Genomic DNA, 20,631 nt, shown 5'->3' on the forward strand with positions numbered 1-20,631 from the left:
GGGGGTCTCTTTCATTTTTGCCAAACTATGTCATTCTATCACCTAATTTTAGAGTTGGGATAATAAGAAATTATATCAGCACTGACTTTGAGGAATGAAAATCCTTCATTTATATTATCCAGCAGTGTTTTATTATGGCCTGGAGGGACCCTGTGATCTTGAAGGCAATGCCAGTGGAATATAACCTTTAACAGGTTCCACCAATTTGGAAATGGTTGGGCTGGGTAGTATAATTATGTATGTCTGTTTTTTGAAGATCATCTCTGCTATGAGAGGCTGGTTACTGGGAAGTAGACTACTTAAGATGGCTATTTTGCTCATTGTTATTTTCTAGAGGCTATTGAAGATATGGAATAGTTAATGATTGACATAGTGAAGGGAATTCTTACATGAATCTTTCAAAAGTAAGGAAAGAAAATAGAGATTGAATGTAAAACTCCCAATCCCACTCTACAATTTTTAGTTTTATTGAGACTACTTTTATCATTTTAAAATATTTTATGTATAGTATAGTTGTGTAGACCTCAATTCATATATCACCTTTGATACACATGCTGTGTGAGCCTAGTTATATCACTTAACTTTTCAATCTCCCAGCAACTCTCTTAGGAATTAAATTTCATAAGTGTTTCTGATCTGTTGGTAGAAGGAATTTCCTAATTTGAGATCTCTTTGTGGAAATGAAAGCATATTTGGAGGGAAAATGCATGCTAGATGGATTATATGTGAATAGATTTAATACTGTATCTGTCAAACTTCGTTATTCTATAGGGCATCTCTTCATTCCAAATTTTACTTTTCCATGATTATTAGTAGACATGAGTTAAGAAATTATTGTCTAATTTTTCTACATAAAATATCATCACAAAACTGAATTATTTCTTGTTAAATATCTACTACAATTTGTAGGTTATGCAAATTATACAGATTATACAAAATATACAGCTGGACAGCTGATAGTTAAAAGGCCCAAATAAGACAAAAATTCATAAGCCTTTGTCATAAGGCTGATGTTCCATTATAATACTTTTAATCAAGAACATCTACCGATGTTTCTATGAAGTATTTTTTTAAAGAGTATTTGAGACACAAAAGAAATAGAAAAGATTCCTATCCTTCAAATCTGCTTGTAGAAAGTGACTCTACATATGCATAAGTTTTAATGCTTGAAGTACTAATTCCCATTGACTGTTTTAGTGTTGAAGTCACATGAACTAAGGAAATAATCATAATCTAGTAGAATTCATCAGTATGTTAATGGCATGGAGTTCCATGCCATTTTTTTTGGATGCTATTCCTCTCACCTGTTTCCCTTGACATCCCTATTGCCTTCAAAACTCAGCTCAAGTATTCCCCTTTTCGAGAGACTAGTTCTATTCTTACCCTCCAAATAATCATTCTGTATTTATTTTTATGAATCCTATACTTAATATTTATGAGTATGTTGAATACCCGTATTAGAATATAAACTCTTTGAGGGCAGGAGCTGTCTTATTTTAAAATTTTTATTAGTGGCGCCTTTCACAATGCCTAGCACATGGAAGGTATTTAATAAATGCTTTCTTTCTTGTATGCCCTTCCTATACTCACCAAAATGGATTGCTACTTGTTTCTCCATTAATTTCCCCACCTCTTTGCTTTCACACAAACATGAAATATCTTTTCTTCCTACCTTAGCCTCTTAAAACTCTTGAGATTCTTCAAATTTCGACTTGGCTTTTAGTTTTTCTTGGATTTTGTCATTACCCCTTATATTTAGTGCTATTCCTCAATTTACCTTGTATTTATTTAGGTGTATGTATATTCTCTTTCTTCCTTATCCTCTTGAATATATTCACTTTGAGGATGAGAACTGTTTCTTTTTTGTTTTTGTATCCTCAGTGTTTCACACAGGGCCTTGAACATAGTCAGTATTTGATGAATGTTTGCTGAATCGTCCAACCACTGCTTTATAGCATGTGTTTTGCTCTTGAGTTGAGAAGACCAATTAAAGTAATTACGGTTTTACCACTTAAGAAAAACTCTGATCAAACTCAGGCCATGTCAGTAAAAGCTTGAAAGAACGTTTGCTTCATCATCTGTTTTTTAGTGCTACGACATGTCAGGTGTGACAAGGTATTGTTTACAAAAGATTTGCAGGATAATTGCAGCAAGTTATTTCTCTTATTAATTCCATGAATCACTTGCGTCACTGAAGTATCACTTCTGCAACTTGAGCTGCATTTGTAATTGGCTTCCTAATCTCTTATTTACATTCATTATTAACATTATTAAGTATGCTTGATGATAATGTTGGTATCTGAAGATAATGGCTATGAATTGGTGATGCTGTTGTGACTACAGATTGTTTTCCTGACAGGATCATTTAAAGATATTGTGATTCTCAGCCACTTAAGGAAAACACAAGAAAAGTATATGCATTTATATATTTTTTTCTGGCATGTATGTTCATAGGTCTAATTATTTTGGAATTTTGCAAAATGAGAATGCTATTGTCACATTTCAGTCTTTTTTTACATTCTAAAATTGACATCAGTGCTAAAGAAAAAAAACAAAATGCAAAACTTACCTGCTATCTGGAAATTGTACCTTTTGTTGTTAAAAAAAGAAAAGACAAATTATTTACAATGATTTTGGAGGGAAAAACCTCAGGAAATTAAAGAGGCATTCAGATGGATGAAAAGATCTTAAAGTAAGAATTGGCAGAAATATTTGAGGTCACTCAGCCTGATGTTCTCATTTAAGAGGGAAGAAAATGTGGCCTAAAAAGGCTAATTTGCCTATGCTCATGTAAGTAATAAGCAGATGAATTGGAATTTGAACTCATATCTCTGAATATAAAACCAGGCTGCTTTTCTCAATAACATGCTACTTCCCTGCAGATTTAATTTTTGTAATATTTGAAACATTAATTGTGCTTTTTATTTTCAGATTCTAACTCTTCCATCGATATACTTTCTCTAGAAGCCTTTGTTCCAAGTATCTTCTTCTCTTTTTATGTCTCTCACCCTATTTTGTCCTTACCCTTAACAGAAAAGATCACCTTACTAACTAATTTCTTGAGAAGACTATCTGATAAGTATTTGCACAACTCTTCCCTTTGTCATCTCAAAAATTCTGTGTCTTCAGTCATCAGGTTCTCTTTCTTTCCTGTCCTTATGAAAGAAGTGATTTTTCTTTTAGTCATCTGTATTCACCATCATCACCCTTCCTATCTCTTCCTAGGTCCTACTTCAAACATTTTTCCTTCCCTTTCTTCTTGTTTCTATCTTTTCATTAGCACAGAGTACATCCTAGTTTCTCTTATCCTTGAGCAAAAAATCCCAAAATATTCCAACATTTTCCTTGACCTTTTTGTTTTCTCAAACCCTTTTGTTATCCCTTGAATTTTTCTTTCTTATTACCAAATTTCGGATCCATTAGTCTCCATTCATTGCTTCTGCATCACCCTACCCCTTACCCTTCTGTCCCTTGTTACCTGATTTCTATCCTCACCATTATATAGAAGAAGCTTAAACTTACCAGGATCTTCTAATTAATTCTTTCCCCCCCTTATCTCTCTGCAGCATTTGAGATAGCTGACCTCTTACTCATTTATTCATTCAACAAGATTTTATCAAATACTTACTATATGTCAGACATTCGACTAGTTTTCAAATATATAAAGGCCAAAATAATTTTTTTTTCTGTCAACAAATTAGATTCTTTTGGGAAAGGAAAATACTATAGATGTAGCATATTCAATACAAAATTTACATAATTTCCGAAGGAAAGGCACTAGCAGCTAGGATAGGGAACAGAGATCAGGATAAGTATCCTGTAAGAGATGGCATTGGAAGGTGATTTAGGAAGCTTGAGTTCTATGAAGAAAGGATATATTCTAGGCATGGCTCTGTATGTCATTACACTGATCAATAGTCTTCAGTGGTTTTCCATTGCCTACTCAATAAAGATCATATTCTTTAGCATGACAATCAGAGTCCTCCATCTGGCTCCTAACTTTCTATCTAGTATTTTCTAATATTGACCTTTTAAATCTTGTGTGCTCTGTGATTTAGCCAAACTGAATTATTTATTGTCCCACACTTTCCTTTTCTTTCTGTTTGCCTACTTTATTCCCCAAACCTGAAAATCCCTTTGCTTCCAATTTCCAATAATTTACTTAACCTTCATTGTCAAATTCAAAAGCTTGCAAGAAACCGGCTCTGTTTTTAAAACCGGCACTGATTTGTCTGTCCCTCATTTCCTTTCATAGAACTTTATATTCCTGTTCTTTATTTACCACATTCTATTTACTTGTCTACCTATCTATAAATTTCTTTAGGGCATGATTTTGTCTAGTTTATTTATGCCACATACAAGATGTGTTAGAATGAGTTAACACAATGTTGGGTGCTGTCATTTGGGTCATAGGTACTAATCTTTTGAGTGGCTATCCTCAGTACCAGGAACAGTAGTTACTTAATAAATATATGAGTAGTTAATCCTTATTCCATGATATGCTTTTAAATTTAACAAACATTTAATATGTGTCCCCTATATATGTAAGGAGAAGGTATTAGAGATACAAAGATGACAAATGAGATTATATCTGTCCCTAAGGAATTTATAATCTAATGGGGGAATATAACAAATAACAATTAATGACAATATTAGCATTTATGTAGTGCTTGAAAAATGCTTCATGATTTTTTATCCTTGCTACAACCTTGTTAGAAAGATTTCCTTTCATGGATGAAAAGGTAGAGGAAGATGAGGTTGCCCAGCATCATATAGCTAGTAGGTATCTGAGATAGGATTTGAACTCAAACCTTCTTGACATAACTTAAAAGTATTCAGAATATTGAAGCATTATAGGAATCTCTAATTTTTTCTTAGGATAAACATCAGAAAAAGGGAGATGAATGGTTAGGGAAAAAAAAGTAAAACAATCCATGGTCCTAAATGGAACATTAAAATCTTATTAAAAGAAAGAAAACTCTAACCTATCTCCACCCACAGCTCTGCCTTACCTATAACAACAAAGAAGAAAGAGTTGGGAAGTTGAAAAAGTTTTTGGCAAAGAAGAGTTCATAATGTCATAGAGCTGGAAAGAGACTTAGAGGCTGTGGGGTACAGTTCTCCCATTTTACAAAGGAAGAAACTGAAACACAGAGAAATTAAGAGTTAGTAACTAATTTGAAATAATTTGCAACCTGCAATCTCTTTTTGGAGGTGATTGTCATTTCCCATTCCAAATCTATTGGGATTAGCGTGAATCACCTCATTATTGAAAAGAGCCAAGTCCATCATAGTTGATCATTACATAATCTTGTTGTTCTATACAATATTCTCCTGGTTCTATTCATTTCACTCAGCATGGGTTCATATAGCTTTCTAAGCTTTTTTGAACCAGCCTATTCATAATTTCTTATAGAACAATAGTGTTCCACTTCATTCATAGACCATAACTTATTTAGCCATTCCCCAATTGATGGGCATCTACTCAATTTCCAATTCCTTGCCACTACAAAAAAGGCTGATACAAACATTTTTATACACATGTCCTTTTCCCTTTTTTATTTTCTCTTTGGGATATAGACCCAGTAGTAAGATGGCTGGATCAAAGGGTATAAACAATTGTATAGCCTTTTGGGCATAGTCCCAGATTCCTCTCCAGAATAGCTGGATCATTTCACAATTCTACCAACAATATATTAGTTTTCCTATATCCCCCCCCCCAACATTTATTAATATCTTTTCCTATCATTTTAGCCAATCTAGATGTATGAAGTGGTAACTCAAAGTTTAGACTGTCTTTTTTTCTTTTTTTAATTTTCAAGACAAAATCCTTTTTCATCTTTCCTGTGAGTTTGATATAATTTTAATTTAGGATTCAATTGGCAAATTGAATTTTTATTAAGATTTTGGAAGACTTGAGTTCAACTCCTGTCAACAAACGCTTATTAGTTGTGTGACCTTGAACAAATTTTAACTTCTCTGTGCCTGGACCATGAATATATCTCACAGAACTCTCTTCAGTCTTCTTCTTTTCTCCCCCTGTGCTGGTCTCATCTATTTCCATGGATTAAATTATTATCTTTATGTTGATGATTCTTGAATCTGCTTATCCAGCTCTAATCTCTCCTATTTCTAGCTATCAAACAGCTTAAACTAAATTTCCTATTCAAAACAAAACTCTTTATCTTTTCCCCCTAATTCTTTTCTCCTCCTAACTTTCCTATTATTCATTGAGTTTACCACCATCCTTAGAGACCCAGGATTCATAATTGAAGTATCTTCCTTTATTCCTCACACTTTCTCCCCATTTTCAATCTGTGAAATCATCTGCTAAGGCAACCATAGGCAATGATGAGCTGAAAGCTATGTATAACAACCTCCCATTGCTTGAGTTATAGATAATTTTGCATAGTCTGGGAATGATATTATAAATATCCAAATGGCCCTTGGCAGAAAAAAGATTCCCCACCCCTGTTCTAGTGACTTTCTATCACTGCTAGAATCCACTATAAGATCCTTTCCCTCCTTCTACTTTATATTTTACACACTCTTTCTCCCTCTCCCCCACCCCCCTTTCTTCTCCTTGTATTCTTTGACTCAAGGACATTGATCTCCTTGCTATTTCTTCCCAAGACATAACATCTCCAGGCCTGATACATTTTCACTTGCCATCTCCCATACCTGGAATGCTTTACTTCTTTGTGCAAAAAAGTTTACCTGGCTTCAAGTTCTAGCTAAAATCCCACTTTCCACAGGAAGCTTTTTTGGATCCCCTTTTTAGTTTTAGTACTTTCCTTTTGGGATTACTCCCAATTTGTGTGTGTGTGTGTGTGTGTGTGTGTGTGTGTGTTAGTATGAATATGTCTCTCTCTCTATATATATTATATATATATATATATATATATATATATATGCAATTTTTAGGTTTTTATGTAATTGTTTTCAGCATTCTCCCTTATTAGATCTCCCTGAAAGCAAAGATTGTTTTTTACCCTTTTTTGTATCCCCAGTAGTTAGCACAATGACTGGCACATGGTAAGTATTTAATGAGTGTTTCTTGACTGAATGGCTTACTGGGTGCTACATATTTACAAATAAGTTTTTGTTGTTATTCTTTCAGATTGAAAGGACAGAGTTAGGATTCAAAAGCAGATCCTCTAATTTGCAGTTCTGCATCCTTTCCATTTTACCCTCCTGTTTTTCTATATTTGCCGCCTCTCTTTAAGAAATCCTTTTATCTTAGCTAGAATTAGGTATGTAGATCAGTATATGATATGTATGATAAAGACATGATGCTTTTTGTTCCCACCCTGGAATCACCCCACTATTTCCTCCTTAATCCTTATTTACTTTCCCTTTCCTGAGTGAATCATTGTGAGGAAAGTGTTTTGTAAAATGTAAAGCACTAAATAAATCTGAGTTCATCCCCACTCTGGATTCACTTCTGCTGGTTATACCAATTGTAACCTAATTTGAACTCCATTGTTATCTCTTCCACTAGGCACAGCGTCATCCCATCTGTGTGGTCCACTTGGCAATGAAAGCTGTCTGTTAATAACTCATTGCTGAAGTCCTTTGTGGCCCTCTGCCAATGAGAACAAATATTGCCCACTCCTTTGAAATTCTGTTAGTTCAAGAATATTTCTTAAACTTTTAGTTCTGTTGTTTTTATATTACAACAAATTGCCTCTAGAGCCAGTTCCTACTCAGAGAAACCATAACTCTATGAAAGGAGCAATATGAAATTTAAGAGGTGCAGGAGAAAATAATTTATTTTCCTTTACATTATAAGTAATCTATAGACTGATTAGACATATAAAAAGAAGTTAAGAGTAAGAACTGTGAAAGGAAGATATCCTAAAATATGCCACTTTAAATGAATGTTTTGAAACACCAGTAAGTGATATAAACTTAGTCCAGGAACCCTCTATTTTTAGTGGCTTTTGCTTGTAAATGTATTCATTTTCAATATGCATTTAAAATATAGATAGGGATTTACTTCTTAGTGTGAATATCAAGGTTTTGTTCTTATATTTAAACAAATTTCTTTGACCTTTTATCACTTAGGGTGTAGGGTTCCACCATATAGCATGTAATTATATCATCATACCTTTCTCACCACCACCTACTTCTTGCCCTTATTTCATTCAGCAGAGCATTTTTGTTTTTGTAAAACATCTCTCCTGTGCCAAACTCTGACTTATGCCTCTAGGAAATAATTTGATGCCATGGGTTTCATTACTTTGTGGGAGTTTGTTAGAATGAGTTAACACAATGTTGGGTGCTGCCATTTGGGTCAAAGGTACTAATCTTTTGAGTGGCTATTAATATGGGCGCTGGAATAGCTGCAAAATATATATTTGGGGATCAGAATATTTTGTCTTTCTCACATTTTAGGGTCCAGTCTTTACTTATTAACTCCTTCTTTTGCCAAGAAAGCACACTATGTTTTATGTGTGGAAATTAAAATCTGAGATCCATTCCAAGAGAACCCATAGTGTGTTATCTTGGGATCTTGGATTAATTTTTAGGATTAAAGTTTAATAAGCAATCAGAAAGGTCATCTATTTGCTTTACACATAATATATAATTGATAAATATTTTTGAATAAATAAGCAACTCTGTACTATCTACCCTTTAGTATGTATTTTAAAAGTAAAGGAAGAAACTTAACTAAGTGAGATTTTTCCCAGATCTTCAAATGATAAAACAATTTAGGACTAGAGGCAGTATTTCAAAAAGTCAAGAAGGAACAGTTTTTTATATTTGTATTATAAAGTGCTTAGCACTTTTACTCCCTGGGGGGAACAATAAGAAGCAAGAGACAGTCCCTGTCTTCCAGGACCATACAATCTAATGAGAGAGAGACAAACTGGAAACAAATATATGCAAAACCAGCTATGCACAAGATAAATAGCAAAAACACAAAATAAAGAAAACATTGGAAGAAGGATTAGAGAAGACTTCCTGTGGAAGGTCAGATTTTAGTGGAACCATTAGGACTTATTTTTTAAAGTCAGTACTTTGAGCTAAAGATAGAGTGCATTCCAGGCATGGAACATAGGCAAAGGGAGTGCTTGTGGTCCAGTGATGGAATGTCTTGTTTGTCCAACAACCAGGAAGACTGTGTCACGTGTTGGTGAGTAAGATGTGAGAAGATGAGAAAGGTAGGAGGTGCCAAGTTATGAAGTGCTTTGAAAGACAAGCTGAACATTTTGTATTTGATCCTGTGACCAATAAGAAGTCATTGTTGTTAAGCTGAATGGAGAATGAATAGGAGCAGGTAGAAATTTGAGGCATGGAGAGCCAGTAGCAGACAATTGCAGTGTCCAGCCTTGAGGTGATGAGTAGCAATATCAGAGGAAAGGAAGGGGCATTTTCGGATTGGGGAAGATGAGAAAGGTAGTGAGGAGTCAAGGTGACCTCTGGGGGGTGAACCTATAGGACTGGAAGGATGGTGTTGCCATGTATAGTATTAGGGAAGATAGGAGAGGGGAAGAATTTAGGGATAAAGAATAATGAGTTCTGTTTTGAAGTTTAAATTAAGTTTAAGTTTAAAATGCTTACTGGGCATCCAGTTCAAAATGTCTGATAGGCTGTTGGAAATGTGATTTTGGAGGTCAGCAAAGATAGGTAGATCTGAGAATCATCTGCATAAAGATGGTAATTAAAACCATGTGCATTGATGAGATACCAGTGAAGTAGTATAGAAGAAGAGGAGAGGGCCTTAACTAGAACCCTGAAGGACACCTACAGTTAGAGGACTTGATCTGGAGGAAGATCCAGCAAAGGAGACAGAGGAGGAATAGTCAGAGGAGAAGAAGCAAGAGATAGTGGTGACCAAAAATAAAGAGAGAATTAAATATCAAGGAGAGAGTATGATTACTAGTGCCAAAAATTGAAGAAAGGTCAAGGAAAATGAGGATTGAGAAGAAGTCATTGGATTTGGCAACTAAAAGGACATTAATAACTTTAAAGGAGCAGTTTCGGTGCAATGATTAGGTCAAAAAGTGGATTATTGGGTAAAGAGGAGAGAAGGCAAAAAAACTTAAGGCATTTGTAAATGGCCTTCCCAAGGAGTTTTGCTCCAAAGGAAGAAGAGATATAGGAGTATATAGGGATGGAGGAACAAGTGAGGGTTTTTTTAGGTTGGAGGAGATATGGCATAGTGGCAGGCAGTAGGGAAGGAATCAGTATATAGGGTAAATGAAAGATGAGAGATTATGAAAGGACAGTCTGTTGGAGGAGTTGGGATGGAATAAAATTCCTTGAAGAAAGATAGAAGTTAACCTTGGTACAAAATAAGCCCACCTTACATGAAACGGGGTGAAGGAGGAGACAGGCATTTAAAAGTGATGAGATGAGGAGGAAAGGACAAGAGGAAGTTGCAGTAAAGTGTTTCAATTTTATCTATGAGATATGAGGCAAGGGTCTCAGCTGACAGAATGGGGATGAGGAGCAATCATGGAAAGGTTGAGGAGGGATGAAAAGGTTTTGGAAGACCCCTCCCTCCATCATTTCCATATGGGAAACTCCTGGTATAAAAGCTATTCCCTTATACAGATTGATAATTTATTTACTGAAAAAAGGCCCAGAGACTTGTCTGGGTCATTGAGAAGTTGTAGCTTGCCTCTTGCTTGTATGAATCAGAGGCAGGACTTGAACTCATATCTTCCAAACTCCAAAACCAGCCTTCATGCCATTTTGCCACTTCTTTTCCATTGTTAATTATTATTATTATTAATATTATTAGTAGTTTTTAATTAATTTGCTATTTAAATATCCTTAGCTTTCTTTCAAGCGTGTATTCTAGAAAGTTAATATCTTTTCCATTGAGTTTGCCTTGTGGAGTTTTATTTGTTGATGACTCTATTTTAATAGGTTACATTTATAATTCTACCATTCTTGGCTAATGAACCAATGATAATGATTGCAATGCACTGTGTCCCAAAATTAAAAAAAAAAAAGGGGGGGGGGAACTGAATGACTGATATTCTCAGTTTATCATAATCATTTGATGCCTCATTTCTAGCTAGACTGGCAACTCCTTTAATCTTTTAACCTGCTAATCCTTTTTCATTAGGATCTAGAACCTGACGGTGGTTTCTGTAGTTGATTATAGTAGTATCCCCTTTCTCTAGAATTTGTAAGTATAATGACAACACTTCATTCTTTCTGTATTTTTTTATGTGCAATTTACGGTTTGGGAAGGACAGCAGCCTACTTGGAAACCCTTTACCTCCTTAGAAAAGATTCCCTTTTGCCCAATAGGATATTTTTAAATCTTTTACTTCTTACATGTAGAAATTGTCCTTTGGCTCTAGCAAAATATTGGAATACTTCAGAATATTTTGACAGGAGTGGGGATTTTTTGATTAGATTCTAGACTCTAAAAATGGACTTTCCATGATTGAGATTTTTAATAATTCTCTTTTTTGATGTCTTGGACCCAGGTAAATTTTTTTCTTTTTCTTTTTTTAATGGAAATTAGGATTTAAGTGCTTTATCAAGCACAAAAAATAATAAAGATAATTTTTTCCTTGAGTACTTAAGTATTAAATATTTCATCATCATTAGCTCTCTATATTATCTCTTTTGGTTATTACTGCATTTTATTATGTAAAACTAATTAACATTAATAGATAAATGTCATTAAATAATACTGAGATACTAAGATATGGAATGCCTTTTAGGGGATTGGGGTTCTATTTTGATGTTTGTAGACTTTTCCATTGGGGAAAAAAATTTCTATTTGGAATCAGATGACGTAGATTAAAATGCAAGCTATGCCATCGTATATACTGAGTCAGATTATTTTTGACATGAGCCTCTTTTTCTCATGAAAAATGGTACATTGTGCCAGATGACCCTTAAGGACTCTTCCATCTCTAAATTTTTGATCTTGTAATTATATGATAACTCTTTGACCTGGAAGGAATAAATTATGTAATGTATCTTCAATTAGACAGCAAACATTTATTAAGAATCTCCTATATAATGTCAGAACCCAATAGTTTTAGTAGAATCAAAGATAATTTGGATCATTTAGCCCACTTACTCCAGATTGGCACCAAAGATAAATTTCACAAGAATTAATGATGAGAAAGACCCTGTATTACTAAGACTAAAATGATAATATGTTAAATATAATTAGGAAATTATTAATTTTTGGCAGATATGATATAAAAGACATGATCCTACCATAAACGTGAACATACAAGAAACTTTCCTGTGGACCATTAGTCTAGAGAATTATCATAAACTTAAGTTTTAAGATCAGCTGCTTGGAACATTTTGTTTAAAACTCAGATCTCATTCCTGAAAAATGAGAATTATAACATTGATAACTCAAAAAGATTTTTTAGTTAATGTATGTTCCAAAAAAAGTTTTAAAAGCTATTAATGAAAGTTTTCCATAAACACTAAGCTTTAAAATGTATGAAAGTTTTGGATTTTTATTTTTATTTTTTATAGTCTGTCATTTTAATGGGAGAATTTTGCCAGATCCATTCAGTAATCAAGGGAGCTAGTATCAGGGAATGATGAGTCAACTGATTTGCATGTGTGAAAACATTAATTTAATGAGTTATGTATCCATAAGTTAGAAGGAAATATCCTGAGAATTCTACTTCTACTTTCCTCATCAATAAATTTAAGTTCCTGAAAATATTAAAAAGAGAATCAGATTATTGAATATCAAGAAGACTATGAATGATATCAGAATTATAGGATCATAAAAGTCAGAGAAATTAAAAAAAAATGTGTCTGATAGTCTTGGTATATGAAACCTATTCTAGAATCTGCTTTTATCCTGTTTTTTTTTTCTTATATGCATGTTTCTCTCCTTCAACAGATTTGAACTTGATATAATCTGTCATCAGACTAAATATTTTTATTATACCAGTTTTTTTGAAGCTCTGCCAGTTATGTGGGGCATGGGCATAACATTTACATGTAAATGAATTTCTATGGGAAAAAAAAAAAATTCAACAGCTAAGCTTGATCCTTTCCAGCATCAATATTGTAGTGTAAAGACACTGAACTAAGTTCCAGGAAATGGGCATGCTAGTCTGAGTTCTTTCACTAACTTTCTTACTTTGGGCAAATCATTTGACCTTTCTGAGTCTTAATTTTCTCAATTGTGAAATGAGAAGATTGGACTACTTCTATTAAAATTCTTTTTTTCCAACAGAAGTAAGTAATGCTGACTTTTTTTTTTTTTTTTTTGATTTTCATCTAGCTAGAAATGAAACTGGCATTATAGTTATTTTGGTAGTTCATTTGTTTTAGGCATTTCCGACCCTTAGCAACTCCATTTGGGGTTTTCTTGGCAAAGATATGGAAGTAGTTTGCTATTTCCTTTTCCAGCTCATTTGAGCTAGTGAGAAAAATGAGGCAAATAGGCTTAACTAATTTGCCCAGGGTTAAATAACTGGTAAGTATCCGATGCCAGATTTGAATTTAGGAATATAAACAAAGCTTTCTGACTCTAGTCCTTAACTCTAATCCAGCACTCTATCCACTGTGCCATCTCGTTTCCCTCTCTTATGATAGCTGATATTTATATCGTATTTTGGATTATAATAACAACTGACATATCAGAGTTTTAAATGAACAAATCACATTACTTAAAATAATCCTTTGAGAAAGGGCAAAAATTATTATTCCCTACTTTGTAGATAAAGAAGGTGAAATAGAACAATTTATTAAAGGGAAAGAGAACTGGATTTCTGGGTTTGAATCCTAGCATTTTCTTTTACAGATTGAAACTCTGAGAAAATCATATAACCTCCTTTGCTCTAAATTTCCTCATCTGTAAATGAGAAGGTTGGGCTATATAATTTCTTAATTCCTACTCGCTCTGAATTCAGTGATAAACATTTTGAAGTCATTAATTATTTTCTTTTCTGCCGACGTTTCTTCCTTGTTTCCCTCTGCCATTTCTAAATGTTTCCTTTGCCACTATCACTGGAAAACTCTGTCTTCTTTGAAGTTCATTTTACCTATTTATGTCATGATATCCAAAACATTGTTTTCCTTTTACCTCAATGAATTTGACACATAACTCAGGTTTCTTTATCCTCAGTTCTACCCTATCCTTGGTGACTTCAGAACTCATTTCACATTATACTTTGAACATTCTGGCCCTGGGATTCATCATCCTGTCCATCATTACTTTGCCTTGGCCACTCACATTATTGGCCACACCTTAGACTGTTCCCATTACAAAAATATTGAACCTTACCCCACATCTTGAAATCTGGAATCCCCTTTTCTAAACACAGTCTCTTGTCTTTCCTCCTCATCAATTCATTTCTTAAATTTGCTCTTTGTTCTCATCTTGATTTAGTATCTCTTAATCCTTCCCTGATCTACCAGTCCATCAGCTTTGTCCTGTCCTCTCTTTATGTTTTTCATAGTAAACTGATTCAACAAGGCAGTATTCTTCACTGTGAATATCTTTGATTCTGTTCCTAAGCTACTGAACTGTGGCAGAAGAATTCACAATTGAGTCTACTCTCAATGTTATCTAGTTTCAATTGGATCTTTACTAAATTATAGAAATTATTTATTAAATTTTCATTGATTCACTGTTCCAAATCAATTTTGCTTAAGTCCTTACCTTCACACCTCCCCTGCTTTACCCCTTTAAATGACTTGCCTTCTGCTTTATTAAAAAGAATAATACCATCCCTTATTTTCCTTATTTTCACTTCAGTAAGCTCCCTTATCTCAACTCTAACACACCTCAGATTTTTTTTTCTTTAATTTTGATTCAGCTCATCTTCAGTTTCTCCTTATGTATTATGGGTTCCTTTCTACTATCTATTCACATGCATTTCTCCTGAGCCTCAAAGCTTTTTCTTTGATCTCTGTGAGTACAGTCATAGTAGTGATATTATTGGGTCAAATAGGCACAATTTTGGGCTGTAGGGGTATCCATAGTTCCTCATTGTTCTTCACAATGGTTGAACTGGTTCATAACTTTACCAGTTCTTTAGTGTAACTATTTTTCCTCACCCTTTCCAGAATTTGACCTTTCTAATAGGTGTGAGGTTATATCTTACAGTTGTTTTAATTTAATCCAGTAGTGATTTAGATAATTTTTTTCATATGACTATAAATAACTTTGTTTTTTTCTTCTGAAAACTGCCTGTTCATATCCCTTAATCATTTATCATTTGCAAAATGGCTCGATTATCTCTTTTAATTAAGTCTGTTTTTGCTTTTGCTTTGTCTGAGATCATGATTTCTACCATTGCCTTTTTTTACTTCAGATAAAGTATAATAGATTCTGCTTCCTTTATTCTCCTTGTATGTCTTTTTATTTCAAATTCATCTCTTGTAAACAATATAGTATCAGATTCTGTTTTCTGATTCATTCTCCTCTCAGATTCCATTTTATAAGTGAGCTCTTTGCATTTACATTTATAGTTATGATTACTGTATTACTCCATTCTATTTTTTCTATTTATTTTCCCCTCATGTCTCTCCTCAAAAGTTTGTTTTCTTCCTGACCATTGCCTTCCTTAATCTGCCCTCCTTTTTATCACCTTCCCTTCCTCATATCTTATATTCCCTTCCCATTTTATTTTCCTGTTCAGTAAGATAGACTGCTATACCCAACTGAGTATGTGTGTGTGCATTTTTTTCTTCTTTCATCTTTGAACTAATTCTAATGAGAGTGAGATTTAAGTATTGTTTCTCCCCATTTTCTCTATATAAAAGCTTTTCCTTGCAAACCTCTTTTACATATATATATATATATATATATATGTATATATCATTCTACCTCTCCCTTTCCCAACTTTTCCCAATACTTTTCTCTTTGTTACCTCTTCTTTTTTTTTGGAGGCCATCCCACCCTAATTGATTCATACTCATGCCCTCTGTCTTTGTAGACAAACTCCTTCCAACTGCCTCAATAATAATAAAGTTCTTAGGAGTTATTATATCATCTTTCCATGAGCAAGGGGAACTAGCATCTCTAGTATGAAGGCTTGCCAAACCCTTTGAAGGGCTGCTCATCTACCTTTGGTGTCCACCTGGCACTCAATTCTTACTTGTGACTCCAAAAAGCTAAACCTTGTATAGCAGCCACAGTCTAGTTAACTCTCTTGGCAGAGGAGCTAAACCAGACTGAGGGTAATTGATGGGCTACAAACCCATCTGCAAGTTGGAGGATGTCTATCCCAATCATGTGAAAAATTACCCTGATGGCATGGGTGGATGAAAACACTTTATTCCAATGGCCTTGAAGTCAGCTGAAACAGGCACTCTGGAATTCTTAGAGGCTGGTCAGACATTAAAGATACTAAGGATCTTTTGGGCAATCTGTAGTCATCCTGATTTTTGTCTGGGTATTGGACTTTGCAACTTTGCCTCACTTAAATCCAGTTCATTCACAAGTCAAAACAGATTTTTTCTGCCAACTTCCCAAGTTGTCTTAGGCTGGAAAAATGTCTTACTGTAACCTTTTGTTGCCACTCTAAAATTTTATCTGAGGAATTGTTTTGAAGTTGTTTGGAAAGAAATGTTGGGAGAGTTCAGTTTGGTTGCCTCCTTTATTCTGCCATTTTGGCTGTCTCTGAAATCACTTTTAGATTTAGGCATTGCCTGTTATATTTAAATAAACACTTAGATGGACCTGTACTTTTGTGAGTATTATTGATCACATTACAGCCATTTCATATTTTTCTATCCTGTGCCCTTCCTCCTTTTTATAAACCTTTAGGGTATACTCAATACATACTTATCCTTTCTATAGTTCTTTGAATGACTCACAAGTATATATATTTCTCTTATTCTTGATATAAGGTTCTCCTTTTCTGTTGTTTCATGGATGATTTATATACGGCTGTATGTACTATGACTTTGCTCTGGCAGGTCCTTGTGCCTGAGCTATTCCTTTTCTTCAGAGCTGTCTCTACTGGAGAATCTTTTGTTTCCTTCAAAACTCAACTTAAACACCCCTCTACATGAAGCTTTGCCTAAATACTGTGACTGCTCCTCGCTTTTAGCTTGTATTCAGTTTTTATGTATTGAAACATAGTACACATTGTTTCTTCAGTAGGATAAAAGCTTATTGATGATAGGTAATTTTATTTTTGTTATTGTATTCCAAATGTAGTAGTTATTTAGTATATGCTTGTTCATTATTTATGTTCATCATGTCTTTTCTAGTGCTGTATGAGTCATCTGAAACTGATTCTTCTGAAGTAAGGGCATATCATGAGTTGTATCTGTAGCTTTGACTGACCTCAAGTGCCAACTCCCTTCTCTCAAAAGATATTAAGTTATAGCATTCTTTGGGGCATCATATCAGAACCACAACTCAAAAGTTCCTAAATATATTTTCTTTACTAGAGCAATTAGAGGACACAAAACGTGATTTTCTTGATATAAAAGACAAATTAAACTACAAAAGATTAAATCAAATAGGGCTTATCACTACACACAACAAAAAATGACTAAACATTTCATAAGCTATTTCATAAATAGCTATGAAAAAGAAGAGGAAAGAGCACTGTTCTTGGCCACTGCATGCACATAATATTTGAAGTTGTTAATGTCCTCAGCAGTCACATTATGTGCGTTGGGCTTTGGCTTTTAGATCTTTGCTTCTTCTGCCTTTATTCACATACAAACACACACACACACACACACACACTCTGATACAAAACACTGTGCACACACACTGTTAGAGGGATGCTGTCAGCCAGCTCATCAGAGAGTATTGTAGCTTAGAACCTTTGGAAACTCTCTGCTTAGCCCAGAAGATTTAGCCTTGGTGTAACCCTGTGAGCTAGGGAAAATTAAGCATCTATTCTTGTTGCCATTATTCCTCTATTTCTTTCTTAGTACTAGTTTTATAAAGACCTTCAATCTGTGGAAAGGTCCTTTTCATGTTGTCCTGGGAAAGAGAATCTCACTTGTCTCTAAAGGCTTGATTCTAAAGGCTTATGGAATATGGAATATTTATGTAGATTATTTTTTATTTAACTGTACAACATCTCTGGGCGACTACTAGTGTTAAGAAGAGAGGCCTTTCTAAAAGTTACCAGTTTAACATTATATTTTGTATATATTCTCAAAAATATTTGATGACACTCTAATGAGAATTTACCTGTATTTTTTTTTTTTCTCATACAGCTTTTTCTTCACAACATGGAAATGTTGCTATAGTGACTGGAGGGCTCTGTGGAATTGGCTTTTCTACTGCAAAGCATTTGGCAAAACTTGGCATGCACGTCATAATAGGTAATAATTTTGATAATGAATGTGCATTTTGTATGCTGGGGGAAAAATGAGTTCTTCAGTTTCTAAAATATACCAGATTGCTTCTTTGAAATATGATTCATAATCAAAGCAAGCTACAGAATGTGCTTATGTGATGCCAGAAAAGTAGAATCAGTAATTGATCTCCAAATGGGGACAAAAGTTAGGGCTCAATAGGAATTCATTAAATAGGGGAATAAAAGTATTCTGTTTTTTTCTCTGTAATTTACAAAAATCACTTTGTAAAGACAAGTGTTTATGATGCTTGGATGCTTGAGTTATACTCCCTTCATTTCTCTCTTATTTTCTGATCTACAGTATTTTCTTACTACCAAGCCTCATTTATTCATAATTGGGTTTCCTAGTAGACTTCTTTCTCCTTTTTGACTGCCTATTTGTTGTCAACTCTATATTTTAGTAGCTTATCCCATATTGTCTTTGATGAGGATAGTATATCATCACCAATAAGATGATACCATAATTGAAATTAAAGTTTTTCAAATTACTCATTGTGGTATAGGATCTTAATTTAATTTAGGGTCTATTACTTTATGTTCATTTATATATTTTTATGTAAGTGTATGTATATATGTATTTTTCGCACACATATATTATTGTATTTCAAAATAATTATTGAATTTTGTAGTCCTCTACATTTTGTTTTGTCCTTAAAAAAATATTCTTAGAAGGATCTGTAGGCTTTACCTGACTTCCAAAAAGGTAACAACAGTATTAAATAACTCTTACAGTGAAAACCACTAAGAGAGAACATTTATTGAGTCAAACTCAGTGATGATGTATTCAAGTATGGCTATCTGGCAACTTTGCCTAAGTCAGCAATGGACAAAACACTGCCCAATAATGAACTAGGTTCATTGTCCTTGGAATATTTCAAGCATGAGTTAGTTGGCCTCTTACATTCCTATAAGTCAGGCTGTCGTGGGTATTCCTCCATGGGCTAAGATGACATGATCTATAATGTTTTTGTCAATTCCAATGTTCGGTAATTTTTATTTTCAGAAAACTGGAGTTCCGGCATAGTCAGGGAAAATCTCCAAGGAAAAAATGAGATTTTGGGAGTGTCTCTAAATTTACATTCTTCACAGCATTTTAACAATTCTGTTCCCTACTGATATTATCTTATTAATTTCTCTTTACACTTGATGAGTAGCTTTTTTATTTGTAAGAGAAAAATCTTATTAAAGAATGTTTTCTCTTGTCTTCAGAAATTTTCTCTTAATTCTGGCTAAATGTCCCTTTGCTCAGTTTTAAACCAACTCCTGTCTCCTTAAGAGTAATTCTAGGAATATTCTTTCTGTTATGGAGCTGAACTCAAGCTCATGAGTCTTAATATTTTTGTGTTTCTTTTAACCTTCCTTTCTGAAAATGACTGCAATATTTTTCATTTCCCCATTTCGTGGTCCTCCTAGATTTTGCCTGCTTTTCAAATGATTTCCTACCTCCTGTGACCCATATTTCACTTGTGTGGAGTAGACCCTGTCTAATGAAGCATATTTATCAGGCTTTACTAACTTTAACTCATTTCTTTCTCTGATTCCATGTTTTTCCTTTGCTTTGAGAAAATACCTTTATTTTAAGATATTTTTGCTTTCATTACCATTTATGTTTTCTTTTCCTTATTGGTGGTTGGGGATAAGGCGAATTGCATTATAGTTTCCCTAGCCCCATTTGGTATTCAATTATATTAGTGTTTACAGCTTTATGAATTGTTTGGTATTTTGCTGTTATAATTGTTATTCCTAATAGCTTTGATGTTTCTACAATCATTGCAGACAATTTTCTGACTTAGTTGAAGGTTCAGAAATTTCTTAGTTTTTTTTTTTCCTTTTTTTCTTTATCCTCTATTATTTTCTTTCTCACATTTACAAAAAGATAACTGAGGACATTGCTTCTCTGCTACCCATCCCTTCAGTTTTATTCTTGTAGGAATAGACATGTAATACTGTAAATAAAATTGTACTTTAGAAGGGAATAGTTATTGAGGAAAGGGAAATTACTGAGACTATTATAAGATAGATTCACTCTTCTGTCCCTTTTGATTTGAAAAGTGAGTTCATTAGATAGGATTTGAGTTCTTACAAGAAATGGGTGTTTCCCTTCTGTTATATCAGTTTATCCCCTACTTCTTCTTAGGGATACTGAGGTTATCATCTCACAACTATTTCTTTTTCTGTCCCTTGATTGTTTCCCTTTTATCCATGACATTCAATAATCAGGAAAGAGAATGAAATTGAAAGTAGATTATGAAAATTTCTGGATATTTTCCTTAGGGTTTATAATTGATTCATTTAAAATTTGCCAGAAACATGAAGATATGGAGAAATACAAAGA

At 33.9% G+C, this 20,631-nt stretch overlaps 1 protein-coding gene across 1 annotated transcript in view; it reads left to right on the forward strand.

Annotated features, from left to right (window-relative positions):
* The window catches only part of DHRSX (dehydrogenase/reductase X-linked), a 431,936-nt gene that overhangs the window by 61,993 nt on the left and 349,312 nt on the right, over positions 1 to 20,631 (forward strand). The window contains exon 2 of the mRNA XM_051984589.1: positions 18,154 to 18,261. Within this exon, the coding sequence (XP_051840549.1) occupies positions 18,154 to 18,261 (108 nt within the window). The remainder of the gene's footprint in view (positions 1 to 18,153; positions 18,262 to 20,631) is intronic.

Source organism: Antechinus flavipes, chromosome 3 (assembly GCF_016432865.1).
Source record: "Antechinus flavipes isolate AdamAnt ecotype Samford, QLD, Australia chromosome 3, AdamAnt_v2, whole genome shotgun sequence".
Classification (NCBI taxonomy): domain Eukaryota; kingdom Metazoa; phylum Chordata; class Mammalia; order Dasyuromorphia; family Dasyuridae; genus Antechinus; species Antechinus flavipes.